The sequence below is a fragment of the Syzygium oleosum genome, unplaced genomic scaffold (genome assembly GCF_021117445.2).
Source record: "Syzygium oleosum isolate NSW1041296 unplaced genomic scaffold, Sole_v2.1 Sole_v2.09, whole genome shotgun sequence".
In the NCBI taxonomy this organism is placed as follows: Eukaryota; Viridiplantae; Streptophyta; class Magnoliopsida; order Myrtales; family Myrtaceae; genus Syzygium; species Syzygium oleosum.
In genome coordinates, this window is record NW_026607493.1 from 11,288,909 (window position 1) to 11,310,043 (window position 21,135).

General features: G+C 40.7%; 2 protein-coding genes across 4 annotated transcripts; both read right to left on the reverse strand.

Annotated features, from left to right (window-relative positions):
* Positions 1-6,456: 6,456 nt before the first annotated feature.
* LOC115694142 (gibberellin-regulated protein 6) lies at positions 6,457-7,936 on the reverse strand. The gene is made up of 4 exons (XM_030621266.2): positions 7,719-7,936; positions 7,589-7,624; positions 7,440-7,470; positions 6,457-6,926 (listed from the first exon to the last, which is right to left on the reverse strand). The coding sequence occupies exons 1-4, from the start codon at positions 7,788-7,790 to the stop codon at positions 6,745-6,747; spliced, it is 321 nt and encodes a 106-aa protein (XP_030477126.1). The 5' UTR covers positions 7,791-7,936; the 3' UTR covers positions 6,457-6,744.
* Positions 7,937-18,067: 10,131 nt separating this feature from the next.
* LOC115694153 (mini zinc finger protein 3-like) lies at positions 18,068-20,778 on the reverse strand. 3 transcript variants are annotated; one of them, XM_030621287.2, is made up of 2 exons: positions 20,208-20,778; positions 18,068-18,361 (listed from the first exon to the last, which is right to left on the reverse strand). In XM_030621287.2, coding segments are annotated over exons 1-2 (255 nt in total). In that variant the 5' UTR covers positions 20,461-20,778; the 3' UTR covers positions 18,068-18,359. The 3 variants fall into 3 exon arrangements, with proteins under 3 accessions (XP_030477147.1, XP_030477140.1, XP_030477134.1); XM_030621280.2 differs by having other exon boundaries at positions 18,068-18,367; positions 20,208-20,767; XM_030621274.2 differs by lacking the exon at positions 18,068-18,361 and having other exon boundaries at positions 19,936-20,778.
* Between the last annotated feature and the right edge of the window lie 357 nt (positions 20,779-21,135).

Consider the following 21,135-nt stretch of genomic DNA (forward strand, 5'->3'; position numbering starts at 1 on the left):
CTTCGCGGAGATGGCAACCGAATCATGCCGAGAAGCGTTGCATATTTGGGATTTCTCTATCTTGAAGCTTTTTTTGTGTTCTTTTTTCCCCGAGATATGTAACTGAAGCTTTTGGGTTAAGCAAGAGTTGCTCAGCCACCACCATCCTTCATGAAACTGCATATATTTGATCAGAGGGTGTCAAACAGTCTATTCTGGCTATCACCTGAATGATTTGGGAGGATGAGGTTGCTTGGTGGTTCTTTCACATCCAAAGTGTATCCTCTGGTTTTTCTTGTTTCTCGTATCTTTTCTTTTCTTTCTCTTTTTTCTATACAGATCACATGTATCACTCTCGACGATAGAATCACCAGAAATGAAGAGTTTTTACATTCCAAATATGACTGCAATTCCTTTTTTTAAGGTGATATTTGTTGGAGGAACATAAAATTGATTATTGGTGTGATTGAGCACGTCGGTTACTGGAAGCTACAAGCGTTAAAGAAGAGTCATAAAGACTTCAATGTGGCTTCATTTTTCTTCAACAGATTAAGATGTTTTATTGTCTTTCTTAATGATTGTGGATTGTTATGTTTTCTTTATTAAATGTAATCATTGGAGTTTGTGAACTTCAATTCCTATATAAAGGGATGAAGTCGTGAGTTGTAAATCAAGCCAAACACGAAGCCACAAAGACAAAGCATTCTAAATAAAAAGTTCTCCCTCCAATAATTATTTGTGCTCTTATTTCAAGTTTCCAAAGTTTATTATTATTCTTTTGGTTCCAACATTTGGTATCAGAGCTAGAAATGGTATCTACTAGTTCCGTTTAGTTACAACTTTCAAAGTTGAACGAGAGGAATTTTAATAAATGGTCCGTCCAGATGAAGGTTCTTTTCAAATCGCAAGATTTGTGGAACTTGGTGGAAAACGGCTACACCGAAGTGGCCAATGCTGAAGAATTCGATGCTTTGAGAAGGGAGGAGAAAGACTCTTTGGTGGAATCTCGGAAAAAAGTTCAGAAAGCATTGTTTGCGATCTTTCAATCCGTAGAGGAAATGATATTTGAAAAAATATCGAGCGCGGAAACCGCAAAAGCAGCGTGGGATATTTTGCAACAATCCTACAAAGGCGATGATCGTGTCAAACGTGTGCGGCTTCAAACACTTCGAGGAGATTTCGAGTCTTTACGTATGAATGACTCTGAATCAATCTCGGCGTACTTTGATCGTGTGCAGACCATTATTAACCAATTGAGGGTTAATGGTGAAGAACTCCAAGATGTGCGAGTTGTAGAAAAGATCTTGAGGTCTTTGACCGAAAGATTTAACTACGTTGTCGCGGCGATTGAAGAAGGGCAAGATGTGTCAACCATGACGTTGGAGCGGTTGATGGGTTCATTGTGCTCGCATGAGCAAAGAATGAATCAAAAGTCCGTCGATTCGACTCCCGAGCAAGCATTGCAAAGTCGGGTCACTCAATCAAGCCGAGGAGGCTATCAAGGTGGCCTAGGTCATGGAGGTGGTCAAGGACGTGGACGTGGAAATTTTAATTTCACCGGAAAATATAAAACACGTGACAAATCAAAGGTCAAGTGTTTTAAGTGTAACAAATTCGGGCATTACAAATCCGAATGTAAAGTAAAGGTGGCGTACGAGCAAGAACAACAAGCACATGCCATTGATGCCGAGGAAAATGTGGTGCTAGCGTGCAAGAAGGATGACTCAAGCATCGTGGACAACAACATCTGGTACCTTGATACTGGGTGTAGTAATCATATGTCTGGCCGAAAGGAGTTATTCTCAAAATTGGACGAGACGGTTCGTGGTGAAGTTAATTTTGGGAATAAATCCAAAGTTCTCGTAATGGGCAAAGGTAACATTACTATCAAGTCAAAAGATGATACTAATGTTACTGTTGCAGATGTTTTCTTTGTACCGACACTTTTTTGGAAATTGTTAAGTGTTGGACAACTTTCCGAAAGAGGCCATAAAGTCCATATTGAAAATGGAGTTTGCACCATCAAAGGTGTGAATGATAAGTTGATTACGATGGTGCAAATGACGAAGAACCGAATGTTCCCTTTGACTCTTCAGACGAAGAATCTTTTGAGTTTTCAAGCAATGATGAAAAATACAAATTGGTTGTGGCATCTTTGATTTGGTCATCTAAATTTTCGTGGACTAAAATTACTAGTCCAGAAAAAGATGGTGACCGGCATGCCTCTGATTGACAGTCCAGATTGACCATGCGAAGGATGTCTTGTTGGAAAACAACATCGAGAATCCTTTCCAGTTGGAAAAGTCAGAAGAGCAAAACAACCATTGGAGTTGGTACATACAGACATCTGTGGCCCTGTTGAGGTGGAATCAGTCGGACAAAAAAGGTACACGTTAATTTTTGTGGATAATTTTACTAGAAAAACATGGGTATATTTTCTGAGAGAAAAATCCGAAGCTTTTGGCAAATTTAAAGAATTTAAAGTCTATGTTGAAAAGCATAGTGACTTTATTTTAAAGACGTTGAGATCAGATAGAGGGGGAGAATTCACTTCGAATGAATTTGACAAATACTGTAAATTTCATGGAGTGAAACGTCAATTGACTGCCAACTATACTCCTCAACAAAATGGTATAGCAGAAAGAAAGAACAGGACAATTTTTGAAATGGCAAGAAATATGCTAAAGGCTAAAAATTTACCCAAGAAGTTTTGGACAGAAGCCGTTTCGTGTGCTGTATTTGTGCTAAACAGGTGTCCAACAAGGAGTGTTCTTGGAAGAACTCCAGAAGAGGCTTGGAGTGGCAACAAGCCAGATGTTTCGTTCCTACAAGTATTTGGGTGCGTGGCATATCCCCATATACCAGATGAACGGAGGAAAAAGTTGGATGAGAAAAGCCAGAAGTGCATCTTCATCGGCTATAGTGACATGACTAAGGGTTATAAGCTGTATAATCCAGTCACTGAGAAGGTAGTCATCAGTAGGGATGTCCAGTTTTTTGAAGATGAAGCCTATGACTGGAACCAGAAGATTGACCAGAAAAGCATCACCATCGAAGACGAACCATTGGTGGGAGAGACAGAAAAATCTTCAACTGAAGATCCATCATCTTTGCCTGGTAGTTCATTTTCTTCACCAAGAGCAGTTTCAGAACCACCGATACGTCGTTCACAGCGATTGCGGGAGACGCCATCAAGATTCAAGGATTATATTGTCATAAGAGATGATGATAGTGATAGTGATGGAATCACTGATGAAACTATGATAAATTTTTGTTTATTTGCAGAATGTGACCCCGTGTCCTATGATGATGCAGCAGCAGATGAGAAGTGGATCCTAGCAATGGATGAAGAAATCCACTCCATTGAAAAGAATGACACATGGGAGTTAACTTCTTTACCACCTGGTAAGAAGCCCATTGGTGTCAAGTGGCTATATAAGACGAAGTACAAGCCTGACGGTCAAGTGGACCGACATAAAGCCAGGTTGGTTGTAAAAGGCTACAAACAAAAGCCAGGTATTGATTATTTTGAAGTATTTGCACCAGTGGCTCAAATGGATACCATTCAGATGATCTTAGCACTCGCAACTTAGAATCGTTGGAAGATCCATCAAATGGATGTGAAATCAGCATTTCTCAATGGTGTTCTTGAAGAGGAAGTCTATGTGGAGCAACCGTAGGGTTATGAGAAGAAAGGGCATGAAAATCAAGTTTACAAACTAAAAAAGGCATTATATGGGCTAAAACAGGCACCTCGAGCGTGGTACACGAGGATTGACACTTACCTATTAGAGCATGATTTTCAAAAGTGTCTGTATGAGCATACACTGTATATCAAGTCAAATACTAATGGTGACATAATAATTGTGTGCCTTTATGTTGATGACTTGATATTTACAGGACCGTCCAAAGATGTTTCTTGAATTCGGGAGGCTATGACTAGCCATTTCGAGATACATGATTTAGGATTGATGTCCTATTTTTTAGGCCTTGAAGTGAAGTAAACAAATGATGGCATATTTATTTCACAACAGAAATATGCTAATGATATTTTGAAGCGATTGAAGATGGAATCACTCAAACCAATACGAACTCCCGTAGCGAACGATTGGAGCTAAAGAAAGAAGGAGCCGGTGAACTAGTAAATCCCACTTATTTTAAAAGCATTGTTGGCAGTTTAAGATATTTGGCTTCTACTAGGCCAGATATTACTTATGGCGTGGGAATTATTAGTTGGTTTATGGAGAAACCACACCAATCACATTTGCAGGCAGCAAAAAGAATTTTACGGTATGTCAGTGGAACTCGTAATCATGGAATTTTATATTCTTATACCGATAATTTCAGTTTGGTGGGGTACACAGATAGTGATTGGGTAGGTGATATTGAGACTCGAAAGAGTACTTCTGGAAATGCTTTCTTTCTTGGATCAAGAGTAATTTCTTGGTCCTCGAAAAAACAACAAGTCGTTGCACTTTCGACAGCTGAAGCAGAATACATAGCGTTATCTTCAGCGGCATGTCAAGCAATATGGCTTCGTAGGATGTTGTGTGAATTAATGCATGAACAGACAGGTCCTACCAAAATATTGTGTGATAATAAATCAGCTATGGCTTTAGCCAAGAATCCAGTTTTTCATGGCAGGAGCAAACACATCGACATCAAGTATCACTATATTCGTGATAGAGTCAAAGATGGCGAGATCGAACTTAATTTCTGTAGGTCAGAAGATCAGATTGCAAATATTTTGACGAAACCATTGAACACGGAGACGTTCAAAAAATTAAAGATGATGCTCGGTGTTGTTGAATTCCAAAATCAATTTTAAGGTGATATTTGTTGGAGGAACATAAAATTGATTATTGGTGTGCTTGAGCACGTCGGTTACTGGAAGCTACAAGCGTTAAAGAAGAGTCATAAAGACTTCAACGTGGCTTCGTTTTTCTTCAACGGATTAAGATGTTTTATTGTCTTTCTTAATGATTGTGGATTGTTATGTTTTCTTTATTAAATGTAATCATTGGAGTTTGTGAACTTCAATTCCTATATAAAGGGATGAAGTCGTGAGTTGTAAATCAAGCCAAACACGAAGCCACAAAGACAAAGCATTCTAAATAAAAAGTTCTCCCTCCAATAATTATTTGTGCTCTTATTCCAAGTTTCCAAAGTTTATTATTATTCTTTTGGTTCCAACAATATTTGGCTTCACGCACAAGATGATGATTGTCTCTCCCGACATCAATCTTTGAATAGGAGATGTTGTGATTCAAACACGAGATTTATGGTTTTTACATTAAGCGTGCACTCACTGAGCCAATTTCTCGAGGATAGAGAAAAGCAATTCATTCACGCGAAAAAGACATGTATTTGTACATTTAAAGCATTTTGAGGTTTGTGATAGTTCACAACATGCCTAGCTACGTAAAATATCGTGCTCCTAATTAAACTGCTATGGGTACGAGTGTTTTTCCCGCGAATCATGGTGAACATGTGCATGATCACGCCACAGGACTTACCAATTGAGTTTTGAGACAGAACACTAAACATAAGTTGAAAAAATATCATCGTTCATACAACATAATATAAACTCACACATGTGTAAGTACTTATTTTTTGTTGGGTTGTAACTAAAAAAACTAGTGCTCCAACCCTTTTTTGGTGGAAGGGAAGGGGGGCATAAAGTCTATAACTCCTACTCTGTGGTCGCTTTCTCAAGGATTACATCACATACCTACACGTTCTTTTACACATTCTCTTCTTGTGTTCTTTACTGATTGGACTTCCCTCTTCTAGCCCGAAACATGATGCCAAACCGCAAGTGAATAAGCCCAGTGGCCCCATTCTGGGCCTCTTCTCAGGTGCTGGATATTCTTGCTCTGGGGCCCAAATAGAGAGTTCTTGCCACCCCCCTGATACGCCTAGGAGTCAAATTCGGGTATGTATGAAAGATCGGGTCTTATACATATGTACATAATGTACGAGTACAATACGATCCAATACAAGCATACCATCCGTTACTAATAGAGGGCTTAGAGAGTTAACTTAGTCTCGAAGTTTTTTCTGAGCCTATCTTTCGCACTAACCAAGTCCTTTCGCATGAACTTTGGCGATTACATGATTAACCTCATACTTTACACGAAGTTTCTCTCATGTATGTAAAGTGCTGTACCCGCACCGGCCTCATCAATTCCATGTGACTAAATGTACAGGTGCTCTTCTTACGATTACCATCTGTCAGATCAGATTGCTCAATAGAGTAGTCTCTTTTGCTTCACATGGTCGTGTCGTTTTTTATGGAAACAGTTGCTTCTTTTTGCGTATGCACTCGTGACAGAACCAGCTCCATCTATAAACTCAGAAGATATTAATGATGCATGTGCATTAACTGGCCACCCCCCATCCCATCACAGCCGGTCAAACTTTTGCCCGAAATTTCTCGTTTGCTGATACATCGGAAACTGAAAAGGTCGTCAACCATAAAAACAGAGGAAGGACCATTTGACCACTGCATTAAATGGGTCAAACATTACATGGTAACATAGACAGCTCTCACTTGGGGGAGGGTTAAGGTTTTTCATTCAACCACTCCCTCCAAACCCCATTGGAGCCAAAGCCAAGGACAAAAGTAACACAAAACACTTGCTTAGCCTGGAGAAAAAACAGAATGGTCATTAAAGTCGTGACCTTTTTGGACGAATCTATTAGTACACGGCGAATACTAGTAGTGGATGGTATTGGAATGAATGAGGTTTGAGCGTGAGTGGTTTAAGGGCACTTGGGACTGCCACGCTTGGTCTTCCAGTTGTTGTAGCAAGGGCACACTTGCTTGTTGCCGTAAAAGCCCGGTGGGACGCACAGGCACTTGGCGCAGCACTTGTTGCAGAAGAAGAGGCATGGCTTCTTGTACTGCGTCTGGTTGCATCGCCTCTGGCATTGGCCCGCGCACTCTGTCAAATTTCATCAAATGTATTCTGGTTAGTCCCCTTCAATCTCGTGAGCCACCCAGAAAGAGAGAGGAAATGTGGTGCTTGAAAGGTGCTTGCTTTGCGGTCTTTTGCACAAATGGGTGGATCTAGAGATAAAAGGTCATTGGGAAGTTGCTAAATGCCAATGTGCCTTCCGTGTGTTTGGTAAAACGTCTCAATGGCTTCCTCTCTTAGCAGTCCATGTGTTTGATAAAATGACCGAATGCCAAAAAAATTTTACTTTTTGCTACCTATGAAGTCTCTTTTCACAATCCAACCAAGGAAAAATTTCTTTTCACAAGCTTCCTAAACCGGATGAGAAACAAATCTACATGGTTTGAGCTTGAGATCAAGCGGAGATGCAGATCAAATAGGCTTGAAAAGAGTGAATCTTGCTACTTAGAATTTCTAGCTCAAGAGTTCAGATCCAACCCTCAGAGACTCGAAAGAATCTTTAAAAGAAAAGGAAAGACATTAAAAGGTTCAGTAACTTACGATAGCTCTTAAGACTTCCAGGTCCGTATGCCTGCAAAAAGAAAGTTCAAAAACCCTTGTCCCGATAAGGTACATTGTAAAAATTTCCAAATGCAAAATAGAGACACAAACAGAGGCCATCTACAGAGCAAAATGGTTTAGCAACTTACACTGTCAAGGCGGTACTGGGCTTCCTTTGCCATAACCTACAATAGATAGAGAGAACAAGCGCAAAGCACGTCAAACATTGTTTGAAGGGCTATGTCAGATTTGTCGAAGTGGGTCTGTGTAGAAACTAACCTGGGTCGCAACCATGGAAAATCCGAGCAGAGCAAGGAGCAGAACACAAGCAAGCTTAGTCGTCATGGCCATCTTCTCTAACGGCTAAAACAAGCCTCCCTTTTCACACAGAGACGCAGGCACAACAGCACAGAGAGATTAAAGAGAGGCTTGCTAGAGAGAAACGGCCCTTGTAGAGAGACTAGCTAGAGCGGCTTTGGATGCTCCGAGAGCTCTATGGTAGGGTGGGCTATAAATAGATGATCCAACCTCGAAGTGGGGCTCTGTGCCTGCCTAACAAAAACCCCCCCAATTTACTTTTTTAACTGTTTCCTCTGCTAGACTTTTAATGGAACAGCTTGTACGATCTGCTATTTAAAAATGAAGTGGGGAAGAAAAAAACCCCATCTTGGGAGTATATTCCCACGTTACGCATTGGACTAAAAATGATTGAGATCTATCCAAATTTTCCAATCATGTTGCCTCATGTGCCCGGTTAACACGCCAGTTCTCACTCTCGATCTTAATGCTGTACCGAATGGGTACGGTCTCTCTCACCCGCTCAGCCTCAGATCTATCCCTGGTACATTCACACACGCATTGTAAAACTGATTGAGATCTGTCGTGTGTTAGAGATATTAAGATATCTTAAACTTCATGAAATGATCTATCCATCGTACATTCACACGTGCATTGTGTTACTGATTAGGATCCATCATGTGTTAAAGATGTTTAAATATCTTAGACTTTATTTAAGGAAATCAAATTAGATATGCATAGTGAAAAGAGATATCTATCTCTAGCATCTTGTCTGGGGAAAGAGAATGCAAACAGTTACAGTGGTTAGTTTTGTTGGTTGCGCCTCTGTAATATTTATTACACCGCTCCATTTTTTGCCTGTCCTCCTCCACTCGTTCAGACCTAACTCGCTCTGGGAAAAAACGAGAGTAATTCCCCCCAAACAAATCACTGGAACATTATGCGAGCAAATAATGGAGGAGAGAGCCGAAGGCGCCGGTGGGAGCGCAGGGAGGTAACATGGGGAGTTAGTTAAGACCGGTCTATTATAATGGGGAATTGGATGGCGACCGTTGATCACGTGGGCCCCACGAGATCGAACGACTGTCACCCATGGGGATCCACTGAGCTCGGGTCGGAGGTGTTCCCAAAGGGTAGCGGGTGTGTCCACCCCAAGGACAGTTTTAGTCGGTCCTTCTGGTTTTTATGGGGGATGATAAAGAAGTGAAACATCATATGGATCCCATTCCCTGATGGAAACGATCTGCTGCTGCTGTCGGGTGCTCACAGAAACATGGACCCGGGATCAGAACCGCAGGTAGAGGAGGAGAGGGGAGGTGGCGAGACGTGGGAGCGGGTGCATGATGGCTGGGGGCGACAGGGGATAGGTTGCCCATTAAAGTATGAGAAGCGAAGCGGTGGACAAGTCGTAGGAGGAAGGAGGAGGAGGTGAGCGACAATAATTGAGAAGAGAGAGGGGCCATGTGAAGGGGAGAAAGAGGAGGATCTGCACGCTGCACATGTGACCACCTATAGGGAAAGCTGCGTCCAATCCAAGACAGCCATGCGCATCCCCGCTCTCTCTCTCTCTCTCTCTCTCTCTCTCTCTCTCTCTCTCTCTCTACTTTCTCTCTCTATATATCTTGGGTTGAGGGAAAAGAGAAAATATTAGGTGATCCGGGACCTCCACGTCAGCGTGGTCCCGGACCAATCATGAAACGCCACGTGGATATGTGGGGGCCCATTCGACTGAGGTGGAATTTTTGCACAAAAATTAATTTATTTCTCTCTCCTTAGGCCTGCAGGGCTAGCCCCTCACCTCTTTTCTCTCCTCTCTCCTCTCTTTCGTTCTTTCCTACTCATTATCAAAAGAAAACCAACGCATTTCCTCTCTCCAGGCTTTCAAATTATTTTGAATTTGTAATTTCGCTCTCAAATTTCACTCTCGGCTTCGGCGTTCCTGGTTGCTCCGGCCCTTGCTCCGTGGCGTTGTTGCTGCTTCGGCGTTCCTTGCTCCTCGCCGTCGCCGACGAAGCACGTTAAGCCACCCCTGCTCCAACGCTCGCTCCGGCGCTCGTTCGAAAAAATCCGACGCTCGCTCGCTCGCTCTCTGCTCCAGGAGCCACTCCCTCCCTCTCGCTCGCTCCCAAGAGCCCCGTCGGTCGCATCCCGAGCTCAGATCCGCCTCCGCCATGGCATTTTGGGTTTAACACATAACTGAGCTGAGCGTTTTCCTTCTCGTGTGTTCATTTTCTCCCCGGCGGCAGATGAGACGAAGTCTAGGTGAAATGGAAGCGCATGGACTTGGGAACTTTCATTTGTATTTGCAGTTTAGTCTCGTTTTTCAAGAAAATAGTGTATCGTTTGTTCTACTTGGGTTTATGAGGGTGGTGTTTGTAACCTACCTATATGTTGGATGTGCCGGAGTGTAACCGGTTCTCTTCAGTTGTTTTTTTGTCGAAATTTTCCTTCAATTTTTTTTTTTGGTCGAAAAGTTCTCCTTCAGTTTAGGTAGGCTGTACATTGTTTGTTTTTTAATCAAGCATTATCACTGTTAACTTGTGTTTGTTTTGCTTTGCTTCATTGCCCTTCAGTGTCCGACAATCGTTCTTGGTGCGCTGTCCTCTGCAAGGCAGCCCCTGGATGTGCCAAATCTCGGACCCTTTGCTAGCTTCGAATGTTTCCAAGGAACAGCAAGAAAAACATAGAAAAGCTTTTCCAACTGGCTCATCAGTGCACTTCTCCAGATCTAGCAAACTGACCACACATAGATGAGGTCTTGGCTGCCCTTGTAAAACTAAAAGGCTAAGCTAAAACTGAAAAACTTTTGATGCTATGATATTTGGAAAGCATTGTAAAAAGCATGTTCACTCCTGCTGCTTCTTGTACTAGCAGAACCAATTATAAGCAGGATAAAGTTCACTGGCTCTTTTTGTCCCCTTTCTTCGTAAATTTTAGCGGGTTCAGTATGACGAAATAAAAGATCGCAACCCAGTCTTGAATAACTTTGACAGCCTAGTTAATTGCATTGGATATCCTTATAACATCAAAGAATCCAGTTGCTTGTCCCAAGCTTCCTTCAATATTAAAGATCAAACTTGAAAATAAGATGGCAATGACAAGTAGAACAAATCTTGACAAGAGAAAAAAGCCCAGAAACAAGAACTGCGCAAATGTATCTTCTCCTTGCATTAAACTTAGTCATTCTTCTCCTTCTCTCTTCAAAGTATCACAATCCGACGAACAAGAGCACGACATAAACCATCAAAAGAAACTGAGAATTCCTCGCAAAAAAACTAAAATGATCATGAAGAACAACCTCAAACTATTACATAATTACACGACGGGATTTTCCAAATCTCAGGCCCTCTGCTCGGGAAATCTAAGAGAATAATGCAAAAGGAGGGCGGAGGCTGAGGCGACGTGCCGGAGGCGGATATGAGCTCGAGACCCGGCAGCGACAATCGGCGGGGGATGGCGGAGGCGGAGCTGACGTGCCGGAGGCGCCGAATCTGGACTCCGCAGTCGGATATGAGCACGGGATGCCATCGACGAGGGCTCTTCGAAGCGACAAAGAGGGGGTGGCTCTGGAGGCAACGGCGGATGCAGAGGCGGAGGCGCCGTGCCGGAGGCGCTGGGTCTGGGCTCGGGATGCGGCCGCGGGGCTCTTGTTAGCGAGAGAGGGAGAGAGAGAGAGAGAGAGAGAGAGGGGGAGAGAGTATTTTGGAAAAAAAGAGAGCGGCACTTCTATTTCTCAGAAGATGCAGAAGAGAGAGGAGAGAGAGTGTCATATAATTGAAGAGAGAGTGAGAGGGCTTTCGCCTTTCGTGCGAACGAAGGGACAAGAAGGCCAGCAATTAATGAAGAGAGAGAAAAGAGGCAAAAATTTGAAGAGAGGAGCAATTAGCGTGCAGGGCTAATGGCTAATGAGAGAGAAAGAATATTAATTTTTTGTGCAAAAAGTTCTTCTTAACGAGTCGGCCCCACAAGCGCCACGTGGACCACGTGGCGCTTCATGAGTGGTCCGGGACCACGCTGACGTGGAGATCCCGGACCACCCAATATTTTCTCGAGGGAAAAAGGAAAAAGGAGAATGGAAAACTAGAAATTAGACATGCTGAGATTAATTCATGAAATCGATTTAGCATTATAGCATGTCCTCATCGTGAATTGAACATGGGGTCGCTTGTTTTAGAGAGTCGGTCACGTCACTCACTTTTGGGTTTTGGCACCGGTAGAAATATCCTCAAGAATAACGTATTCCACGAAAAACACCAAATGAATACACTTAAAATTAATTTTTTAATTATTAAAAAACTCAAATCGATATACCTGGTAAATTAATTTTCATTAAATTTTACCATCGAATTACTGAGTTCGATGACACACGACAATTAACGGGTGTACCATTTGGGGTACGGTTTATGATTTTTCATGATATTAATTCAATTTAACGGAAATTAACATATGGTAATTTGTTATAAATGTACCGATTTGGGGTTTTTTGTGATAAAAAAATTAGTTTTGAATAAATATGTCACATGTATACTAGTTTGGGATTTTTGATAGTCAAAGAATTAGTTTTGGGTAAATTTGTCACAGATGTACCGGTGTTGTGTTTTTCGTGATATTAACCCTTTATAGGACAAAAGCTACCGAAAATCCTTGACTATGCTCACCGTGACACATTTATCATCATTTTTTTTGTAATACCAAAAATCCCAAACTTGTACATGTGTGACACATTTACTCTCCATCAAAGTTTCGTTAATAAATATTGTTAAAAAAATCTGCCTACATTGATGTTTGTTGATATAAAACGACAGTTTTTTTGATGAAAAATCATCCGACGAAGCCCTAATTACATATTAATAAAAAAATTATGGTAAATGTGTCATATCGGGCACGATTTGGGATTTTTGATATTATAAAAGAAAAATCACGATAAGTGTCTAATGGTGCGCATAGTTTGAGATTTGTTATGATTTTTTTTTTCCTTTTGATTAAATTTATGGTGTTGGACTATACATGGTAGGGTGAATATACGGTAATAAAATGTAGTATTTTCTTTATTTGATTGTTTAAAACCTAATAAACACCAAGATTGAAAGAGTTGGGCCCAGCACGGGTCCCACTAGGTCCCTTCCCCTCCCTCGAAACTAAGGGTGACCGGTTTCATGTCCACGTTCCTTATAGGTTCCACTTGGAACCTGAAGCCTATCCTTGGGTATAGGTTCATCATTTTTTGGAACCTGGAACTTACTCCTTAAAACTTAGAACCTATAACCTACCCTATCACGGGTTCCACGGTCAGTTCCAGGGTCTAACAGGTTCTTCTTTTTTTAAGTTAAATAAAACAAAAATGAACGCAACAATACCGAAAAAGCTTATTATTCACCAAAGAAAATACAAAAGACTAGTTTTCCTAGCATTACAGTTCAAATAAATACAATTAAAATGAGAAGTCATTGCGTGAATCAATACGCAATAGAATTCACAAGCGATTAGCATGTTAATCAAGACAATATCCATCTCCAGGACCACAAATAAAACGGGAAGCGGGAAAAAGGAAACAAACATGAGCTTTTGGTCCTTAAACATCCATGAAAATTTGTTCCAAATTCTAACCACCTAAAATCAAAAGAAACAACAATCATAGTTGATAATTTAATAATAGTTTTAAATTTAAAATTGAAGTGCCACGTATCGATTATTTGTAATTGCAGCTACAACTTTTTCTTTTCATCCATTATCGCCATAGTTCTAACTATGCAACTATCAAGCTTAAGATATTTCTTAAAAGAGTGAATGACGAAAACTAGGGGTGTGCAACCAGACCGGGTTTACCCGAAAATCGGACCGGCCCACCCAAAAAACAGGTCCGGTTGCCGGTTCCCGTTTGAACCGGTTCCATTTTTTGGGAACTAGTTAAAACTGGTCCGGTTTCCACTTACCCACCCGGATCGATTTTAGAATCGTTTTTATTTGGAGGTCCATTTGCAATTTTATATGGCCAAAATTCAAAGCATTCTATCATAAAGGATGAGGGAGGTGATCAGTATTTGCGGATAGTCTAACTCAAGGGCTTGTAAGCATTATAAGGAGAAATTTCCTTTTCTTAAAATTTTTATTTTGTAATGAAGAAACTACATATCCAACTGGAACCTATGCTGTTTTATCACGTCCATTAAATTATTGGGACTAAGATAATATGCTTTTGTATGAATACTTAAGATTGTTTGCATAGTCAAACTTATAACCTTTGATTTGAGTTATAAGTTTTCCTATTTGCTATCCGGAAAAAATGAAACAAAAAAAAGGAACAAAAAAAAAGGGGGTTCTCGGGTAGACCTTGTAAGGAAACCGAAAAAATAGGGTAGATTCCAAAATGTGGTCCAGGGCAAACAGGGTAGGTTTTAGGTTTCAAAAACTAGGAACCGGTTATAACAATGTCGGTTTCAGATTCCAAGTCTGAAACCGACCACCCTGAAACCAATCACCCCTAACAAAAACCATAAACCTCACAAAAGAACAAAAACTTGGCATAGATATAGAACAATAAACACCCAAACATAACAAATTAAGCAAAGCAATGAGCATGCGAATGGTAAATAAACATTAGGAAATGCTCTATATGACAAGTTAAGCAAAGTAATGAGCATGCGGATGAAGATAAGAATTTGAGAGCCAAGAAGTAAGGAGTGAGGAGTAGTAAGAAAATTAGAGATTTTAAATGTAGGGTTCCCGGTTCCATTCCCGATTCTCGGTTTCGATTCCTGATTTTGGTTCCAATTCTCGGTTTCGGTTCCCGATGTCGATTCCGGTTCTCGGTTCTCGGTTCCGATTTCGGTTCCTAAAAAAATGGAATCAGGAATCGGAACCTCCCTCCTTAGAATCGAGAATCGAACCGGATCCATCGGTTCGGTTCTACCCTGGATCCGTGCTCACCCCTACTCAAAACACGTTCGTTCATTAGTAGGATAGGATTTCTCCTCTCTCTCTCTCTCTCTCTCTCTCTCTCTCTCTCTCTCTCTCTCTCTCTCTCTCTCTCTCTCGGCGTACATGGGCCGAACTTCGGGTCAAACATTGGGTTCAACCCCAATCAAAATCGATTGGGTCCGGCCCAGTCCATTACCTATACGAAGATAGGCTGAGCAAAATCGGAATTGGAAACCGCGAAGGCGAGCGCACGTGGCTGCTCTGGAAGGAGCCACATGTCACGCTCTCGTACGTCCTCACCTTCTAAAGCTCGGGCAAATGAATTTTCACAAGAGTGTAGGCCTAATATCCCAAAAAATCTCTAACTTTAAGTCCAGTCTCAATTCTACCATAAACTTTTCTCTGTCTTGTATAAATCCTCCAACTTTAGGTTTATTTCCAATTCTACCCTAATTTTTTTTTTGTCCCGTAAAAACCCAAACATTAGATTTAGACCTGTTAAATGGGTGAGTTGGGTTGGGTTATAAATGATCCAACCCATATTGACCCATTAACCCGTTTATGAACCATTTATTTGTAATGTAAATATCCCAACCCATACCCGACTCGACTCATATTGCTAAAACACTTCTATATTCAACTTAATCTAGGAAAACTTGTTTTTATGATTTTTTTTAAAATTATACTGCTAAAACATTTTCATACAAAGCCAGTGAACAATTTTTATATATATTTTTTAAAATTGAGGTTTTATTTGTTTCGCGAAAAATGCAACATTTCTAGAAAATGTTTCCCATGAAGTCATTATCCATGAAAATAAAAATAATTCCGATGTTCGGTTGAAACATGAAAATGAACTAGAAAATATTTTCTGACATTTGGTGCATAATATCTGATTTCATTTTACTTCGTGCATTCATTTTAATAATTTTAATGAATTTTATTTTTTTAAATCAAAATTTTAATTATTTTTTATTTTCTTTTTCTTTTTCCTTTATTTTTGGCCGGTGGCTGGCCACGGTGTCTGGCCACAGGTGAGGACAAGCTCGCCGGAGGCCGGCAAAGCTCAAGCTTGCCGATTTGGCAAGGCCGAGGCCTCGCCGGCCTCAGGCGAGGTGAGCCTTGAGCTTGCTCGATTCCGACGAGTCGAGCCAAGCCGAGACTGCATTGGACGAGGTTGGAGCCTTGGCTTAGGTCGGTGAGGCCTCAGGCTTGCCGAAATTGGGCGACCTCGACCTCGCCGAATCTAGCGAGGCTCGGCGCGGCTCGCCGGAATTGAGCGAGCTTGAGGCTCGCCTAAGGCCGACAAGGTCCTCCTCCCCTATGGCCAGTCGCCAGTTGCCAGCCGTCACCGTGGTCGGCCACTGGCCGAAAATAAAGAAAAAAGAAAGAAGAAAGAAAATAAAAGAAAAGAAAAGAATAAAATAAAAAAGAGAAAAAATAAAAATAAATATAATTTCGATTTTTTAAAAAATATTTTTATAAAAAGGGGGAAAGTGTGTGTGGACCTAATGGGTGGGATGGAAATGGGTTCTACACTCAACACATTTAGACCCATTTATAATAGACTTAAAACTTTAAGACCCATTTAAGATAGTATTTTCAAAATTGTAGTGACCTGTTTATTTTTTAAATGGGTCATATATGGGTATAAGACCCATTTTAACATGTTTAATTAGATCCAGTCTCAATTCTACAATAAACTCTTTTGTCTTGTAAAAAATCAACAATTTTCACTTGAGTCTCAATTTTATCTTATGGACCCTCTGTCCAAAATTTCTCTTGACAACCGAGAGATGGAAAACTCTCGAACAAGCTGTTCGAGCATCCTGTGCCGAGTACCTCAAGCATGAGCTTTTTGATCGCGAGAGATGGAAAACTCCTAAGCACGATAGAATATTGAGGGCAAAATCAAATCCCCAAGCGAGATGGAAGGATCACAAGAAAAAAAAATTGAGGAAAGCTAATCATAATTACTCTAGTTTTTACTCAAATTTCAAATCTAATAAGACGTCATTTGAGCTGACATGGAAATTCATCTCCAAAGATATTTTCTTTGATATGAAATTTGGGAAAAAATTAGAGCAATGATGTGAAAATGCCATATCACTAAGAGAGATTATGTATAGAGGGTTATCAAGAGCAGATATGGGACTCAAGTAAAAGTTAGTGATTTTTTATGAGACAAAAAAGTTTTAGGGTAAAATTGGGGCCGAACCTAAAATTTGTAATTTCTTACGAGACAAATGGCTTATTATAGAATTGGGACTGGATCAAAAGTTGGGGAGTTTTTATGAGACGAAAAAAAGTTTATGGTAGAATGGGACTATAACTAAAATTTGAGATTTTTTAGGATAATAAGCCCAAGAGTGTACGTATAGCTTTTGACTGCTTCGAATGTAAAAATGTCATTGTGGTGTGACACATCGCAACAAGACAGCCCTGTATGAGCTTGACGGACGCCGACACGCGAGTTGTCCTCCAAGGTAATCGAAACAAACGCCAGCTTCGACTACATCCTCCACCGTAAAAGCCGTACATTGACCATGCATGGAGTCGACAAAACCGCGCCGGGAGCAATCAAGCTCCCCAAATCTTTGCGTCAAAGGCCTTTTTTGTTCATTCGGCTTTCTAATGCAAACACAAATCCCAGCCAAACGAAATTTCCTCGATGACGGTCACGGCCTAAGCAGGATGACCCCTAGTTCGACGCCGTTAGCCGTCGCGCGAATCCCGGCACCCAAGCCGAACATAGAGCCTCTCGAAGAAGCTTTGTGTGTAAACAAAAGCCGGCCAGAGGATGAAACATTGAGAATCACAGGACGATCTAGACAAAATGCATAGGAAGGTCACAAGACGAATGATCACATTGAAGCTTCGAATCAAAGTACAGAGATCAGGTGGTAAATCTCATGGATTGCAAGCTCAAGAAAAGAACAGGAAATCATGGGCTGGCCTTGGCCCATGAAGCATGATGGAACGAGAAGGTGTTGTGGGATGTCGTCAATCCAATCCAACCTGTGAAAGTCAAGGGCTGAAGGGTCTTAAAGGGCATGATTATAAGATTTGGTGAGGTGTCAAATTGAAACGACACGATTTAGTCACGTAATGTTCCTCTTTGGGTTTACAGCATGCATCCTTTCATGGCCTCTTGTCTCTTTCTTTACGCCCCTCCCCACAATAAGCCAATCGCCACCGCACTAGCTAGCATCAAAATTTGAGTTTTCTACCTCCCCTTTATCGTTTCTTTTCCTTGCGTTTTTTCGATTGCTTGGTATGCTTTTCGTATCTTCAATATTTATGGTGTAAATCGATGATGGGCACTGAGTGGGATTCTAGTAGACCATTTTCAACCCCCACTAGTGCACATTCTCTAGCGGATAGAGTGTAAAAGAACAGGTTCGAGTTCGAACTATTGAAAGCCTCATCTCTTGTGCTCCTGAGATTTATTGCAGAACTTGAATGATTGGAGGGAGTTGATGACAACTTACTGTGAATGATTGGTGTGTACAATACGGACATCAAATCTTGCCTTTTTGCTTTTGGCATTTCGCGCGATTTTTTCCTTTTCCTACCATCCGGATGTCATCGAATGAACATCACTAGCTCGGATGATCTAGATGAGAAGTCCTTTTAGATGCGTACATGTACATGTTGAAAGATTGGGCAAGAACATGTAGGTCGCGCTGTCAGAACCATTTTATGTTCTGTTCCTACAAAGAAAACGAGTAATGAGAATTAGGACGCTGTCCGTATTTATGTAAGTTTGACACAGTTCACGAGCCTAATAAAATGCAGAATCAACATGCTTTTCATTATGCATATCTGAAGGCGTTTCTCTTATTGTTGTAATAAAACCGATTGTATCGCACTGAAGTGGTAGCAATAGCTTTACTTGAATCATAAGATTCAGCTAGTAGATTGCAACTTATGAGGCACTCTGCAACTTTAGTTTCCTAATTCATCTAGTAGTTGGGGTTACTAGACGTATGAATGGTGTTATATGACACTAAATGAATTGTCACTAAATACTCCTATGCCACAAAAATTTGTGAATAGATGGAGATCAATCACAGCAAACACTCCTGCGCATACTAAAGCATGCAGACTTGCTATCCATGCACAGTTACTCGTGTGTAATATCAACTCAATTAAGTCCCCAGAACTACATATACAATCAAATGGGAAGTAGTCTGAAAGAGGAGCAACGAGTATTGGGGATTAAGCTTTAGGGATCAACGATGACTCTTTGATTGAGAATTTCTACCACATACAATGCTTAGTGTCCCATGATCAAAAGGATACAGCAGAAAAAGGACTGATCTCAACAAAAAGTTATGAATTCCAACTGATTCATCAAAGCAAATCCCAGCCAAGATGGCTTCTATTTGCTATATATGTTCATATTCGAATCGACTAACAAAATGAGGAGGGTATCTACAACAATTGGAATCTGCAATATGTTTCTTCTTCTTGGATACAATTAGTCAACCGAAGGTAATTCAATCAAAGCGGGTTTGGAAATATTTTAGATGACATGATTGGATGTGGGTCACTGATAAAAATATGATACTACAAGTATATCATATGATTGTAAACCAAGATAATCTATCTTTTTCACTGAGATAACATCGAACTCTGTTTGGTTGTCTAAAAGGTTTGTCTGATAGTGGAGCAAATTCATCTTTTGGTGGAAGTCTTCGGTGGAAGTTGGGATGGGAAAAAACAGAAGTTAATTAGCAATAGCGAGTGCAGAACTATGTACGAGAGAAGGTGCTTGAAAAATGTTCAAGGAGAAACATACACATTTATGAATAACAAGAGACCTTGATTGCACTATGCTTGCTGAAGATTTTATGACGGTTCTAATACACGTTTACATCTAAGAATCCATTAAACGTAGCTATTGTATCAGTTAGCTAATGCCCTAATACAGGTACTGATCCTATACACTATATCTATTTAGAAGTGCTACTATTGATTCATCGGTCAAACAATAGTCACAAAATCTGGAAAAGAATTAGATATAGATGGCGGATAAAATCGTCACAGGAAGAATTTAACCAATTTCAACCAAGGTTAATATATTGAAGAACTTGCTGTCATCCCATCGAAATACCACATACGTATTCCCCTTTACTTTCACCTCTACGACTTATGTATACACCCACTTGCTGTTCTTCAAATTCATATTGAAAACTCTTTATGTGAACATAAAGTTCATTTCCACAAGAAACTTACTTCTAATCGAATCACCAACGGCGGACAATTCCCGACAGTGTATAAAGAAGAACACACGAAGAAACCTCATCATCAATAATTGGACATTTTGTGGTTAAAGTAAATGCTTGGCGTTTCTGTTACAGAGAGCATCGAGAACTTCATTCAAAGATGATCTTACAACCTTAATCTAAGAGTACCTCCATGTCACAAATTCGTGAAAGCAAAATCAGAACGCCATGTTTTACATGCTGTGAGTGTTGTGTCGTATGAATATAGCACACGCGTTTTTCAACTATCGGTTACTAGAATTAGAGGGCGGCGAGTACTCACAGACGACCTCCGTCTCAACTTCTCTTCTGTGGAAATTCCTGTGGCATCCACAAGCAGCACAAATGAGGGCATCACTGGTGCCTTCTTCGCCACTGGCCATGAATTCCCTGCAACCATCCACGGCGTATCCTCCGATACTGGCCGCATGATTCTTCTGGCACTCTGCGTATCGAACGCTCCTGATTGCCGATGATGATGTCGTGCAAATCCTAGTTGACCCATCTCTCTTCACCACCACTTGCCTTTTCTTCATGACTTTCTTTTTCTCTGTTTTTCTTTTCTTTTCAAGAAACCCTAGTTTTCGTTTTCTTTCTTTCAGATGATCAATTCCTTGCTTCTCTGCTGAATCTGTTCCGCGCTCAATCAGATCAAGATTGTGATTCGGACGATGCTGATTATAGATGGATAAGAGAGAGCAGAAATGGAGAGGGGAAAAAAATAAGGAGTAAAAGCTATAAGCAGCTTTGTGGGTAGTTGATGCCTATCTAACCCTAACCCTAGCTTGTATATATATAAGATTTTTAGTGCCATGTTGCTTGGCATGTAGAAAAGGCAAAGATCAACTCTCTCTCTTCTTTATCATTTTCTTCATGTCCTTGTTCTAAAGGCAGATAAATTTCTTTTCCAGAAGGAAAAAAAAGAAGAAAACCATGTAGTCTCACTGCCTTTTGTCAACGAACCATGACAGGCCAAGTCACTTCCTCTGGACCTTGAGTTATTTTATTGCTACAATAAAACAAGGAATTAGGTACCACTTTCGCAAAAGAAAGAAAAACATTTACATTATTCTCTATCGAGTCTGCAATACATGAATGGGATTGTAGAGGAGGTTACTATGAAAAACTTATGAACTGAAGTTAAGTAGAGGATGAATCTTATCTTTACACACCCTTGACACTTTTTGAGTTAATCAATACAGTATCGATTA

Bases quoted from the DNA above. Each gene is read 5' to 3' on its own strand.
- LOC115694142 (XM_030621266.2), bottom strand. From the start codon at position 7,790: ATGGCCATGACGACTAAGCTTGCTTGTGTTCTGCTCCTTGCTCTGCTC. The intron at 7,625-7,718 runs GTTAGTTTCTAC...TATCTATTGTAG, and splicing joins TTTCCATGGTTGCGACCCAG to GTTATGGCAAAGGAAGCCCA. The intron at 7,471-7,588 runs GTAAGTTGCTAA...TTCTTTTTGCAG, and splicing joins CCCAGTACCGCCTTGACAGT to GCATACGGACCTGGAAGTCT.
- LOC115694153 (XM_030621274.2), bottom strand. From the start codon at position 20,460: ATGAAGAAAAGGCAAGTGGTGGTGAAGAGAGATGGGTCAACTAGGATT.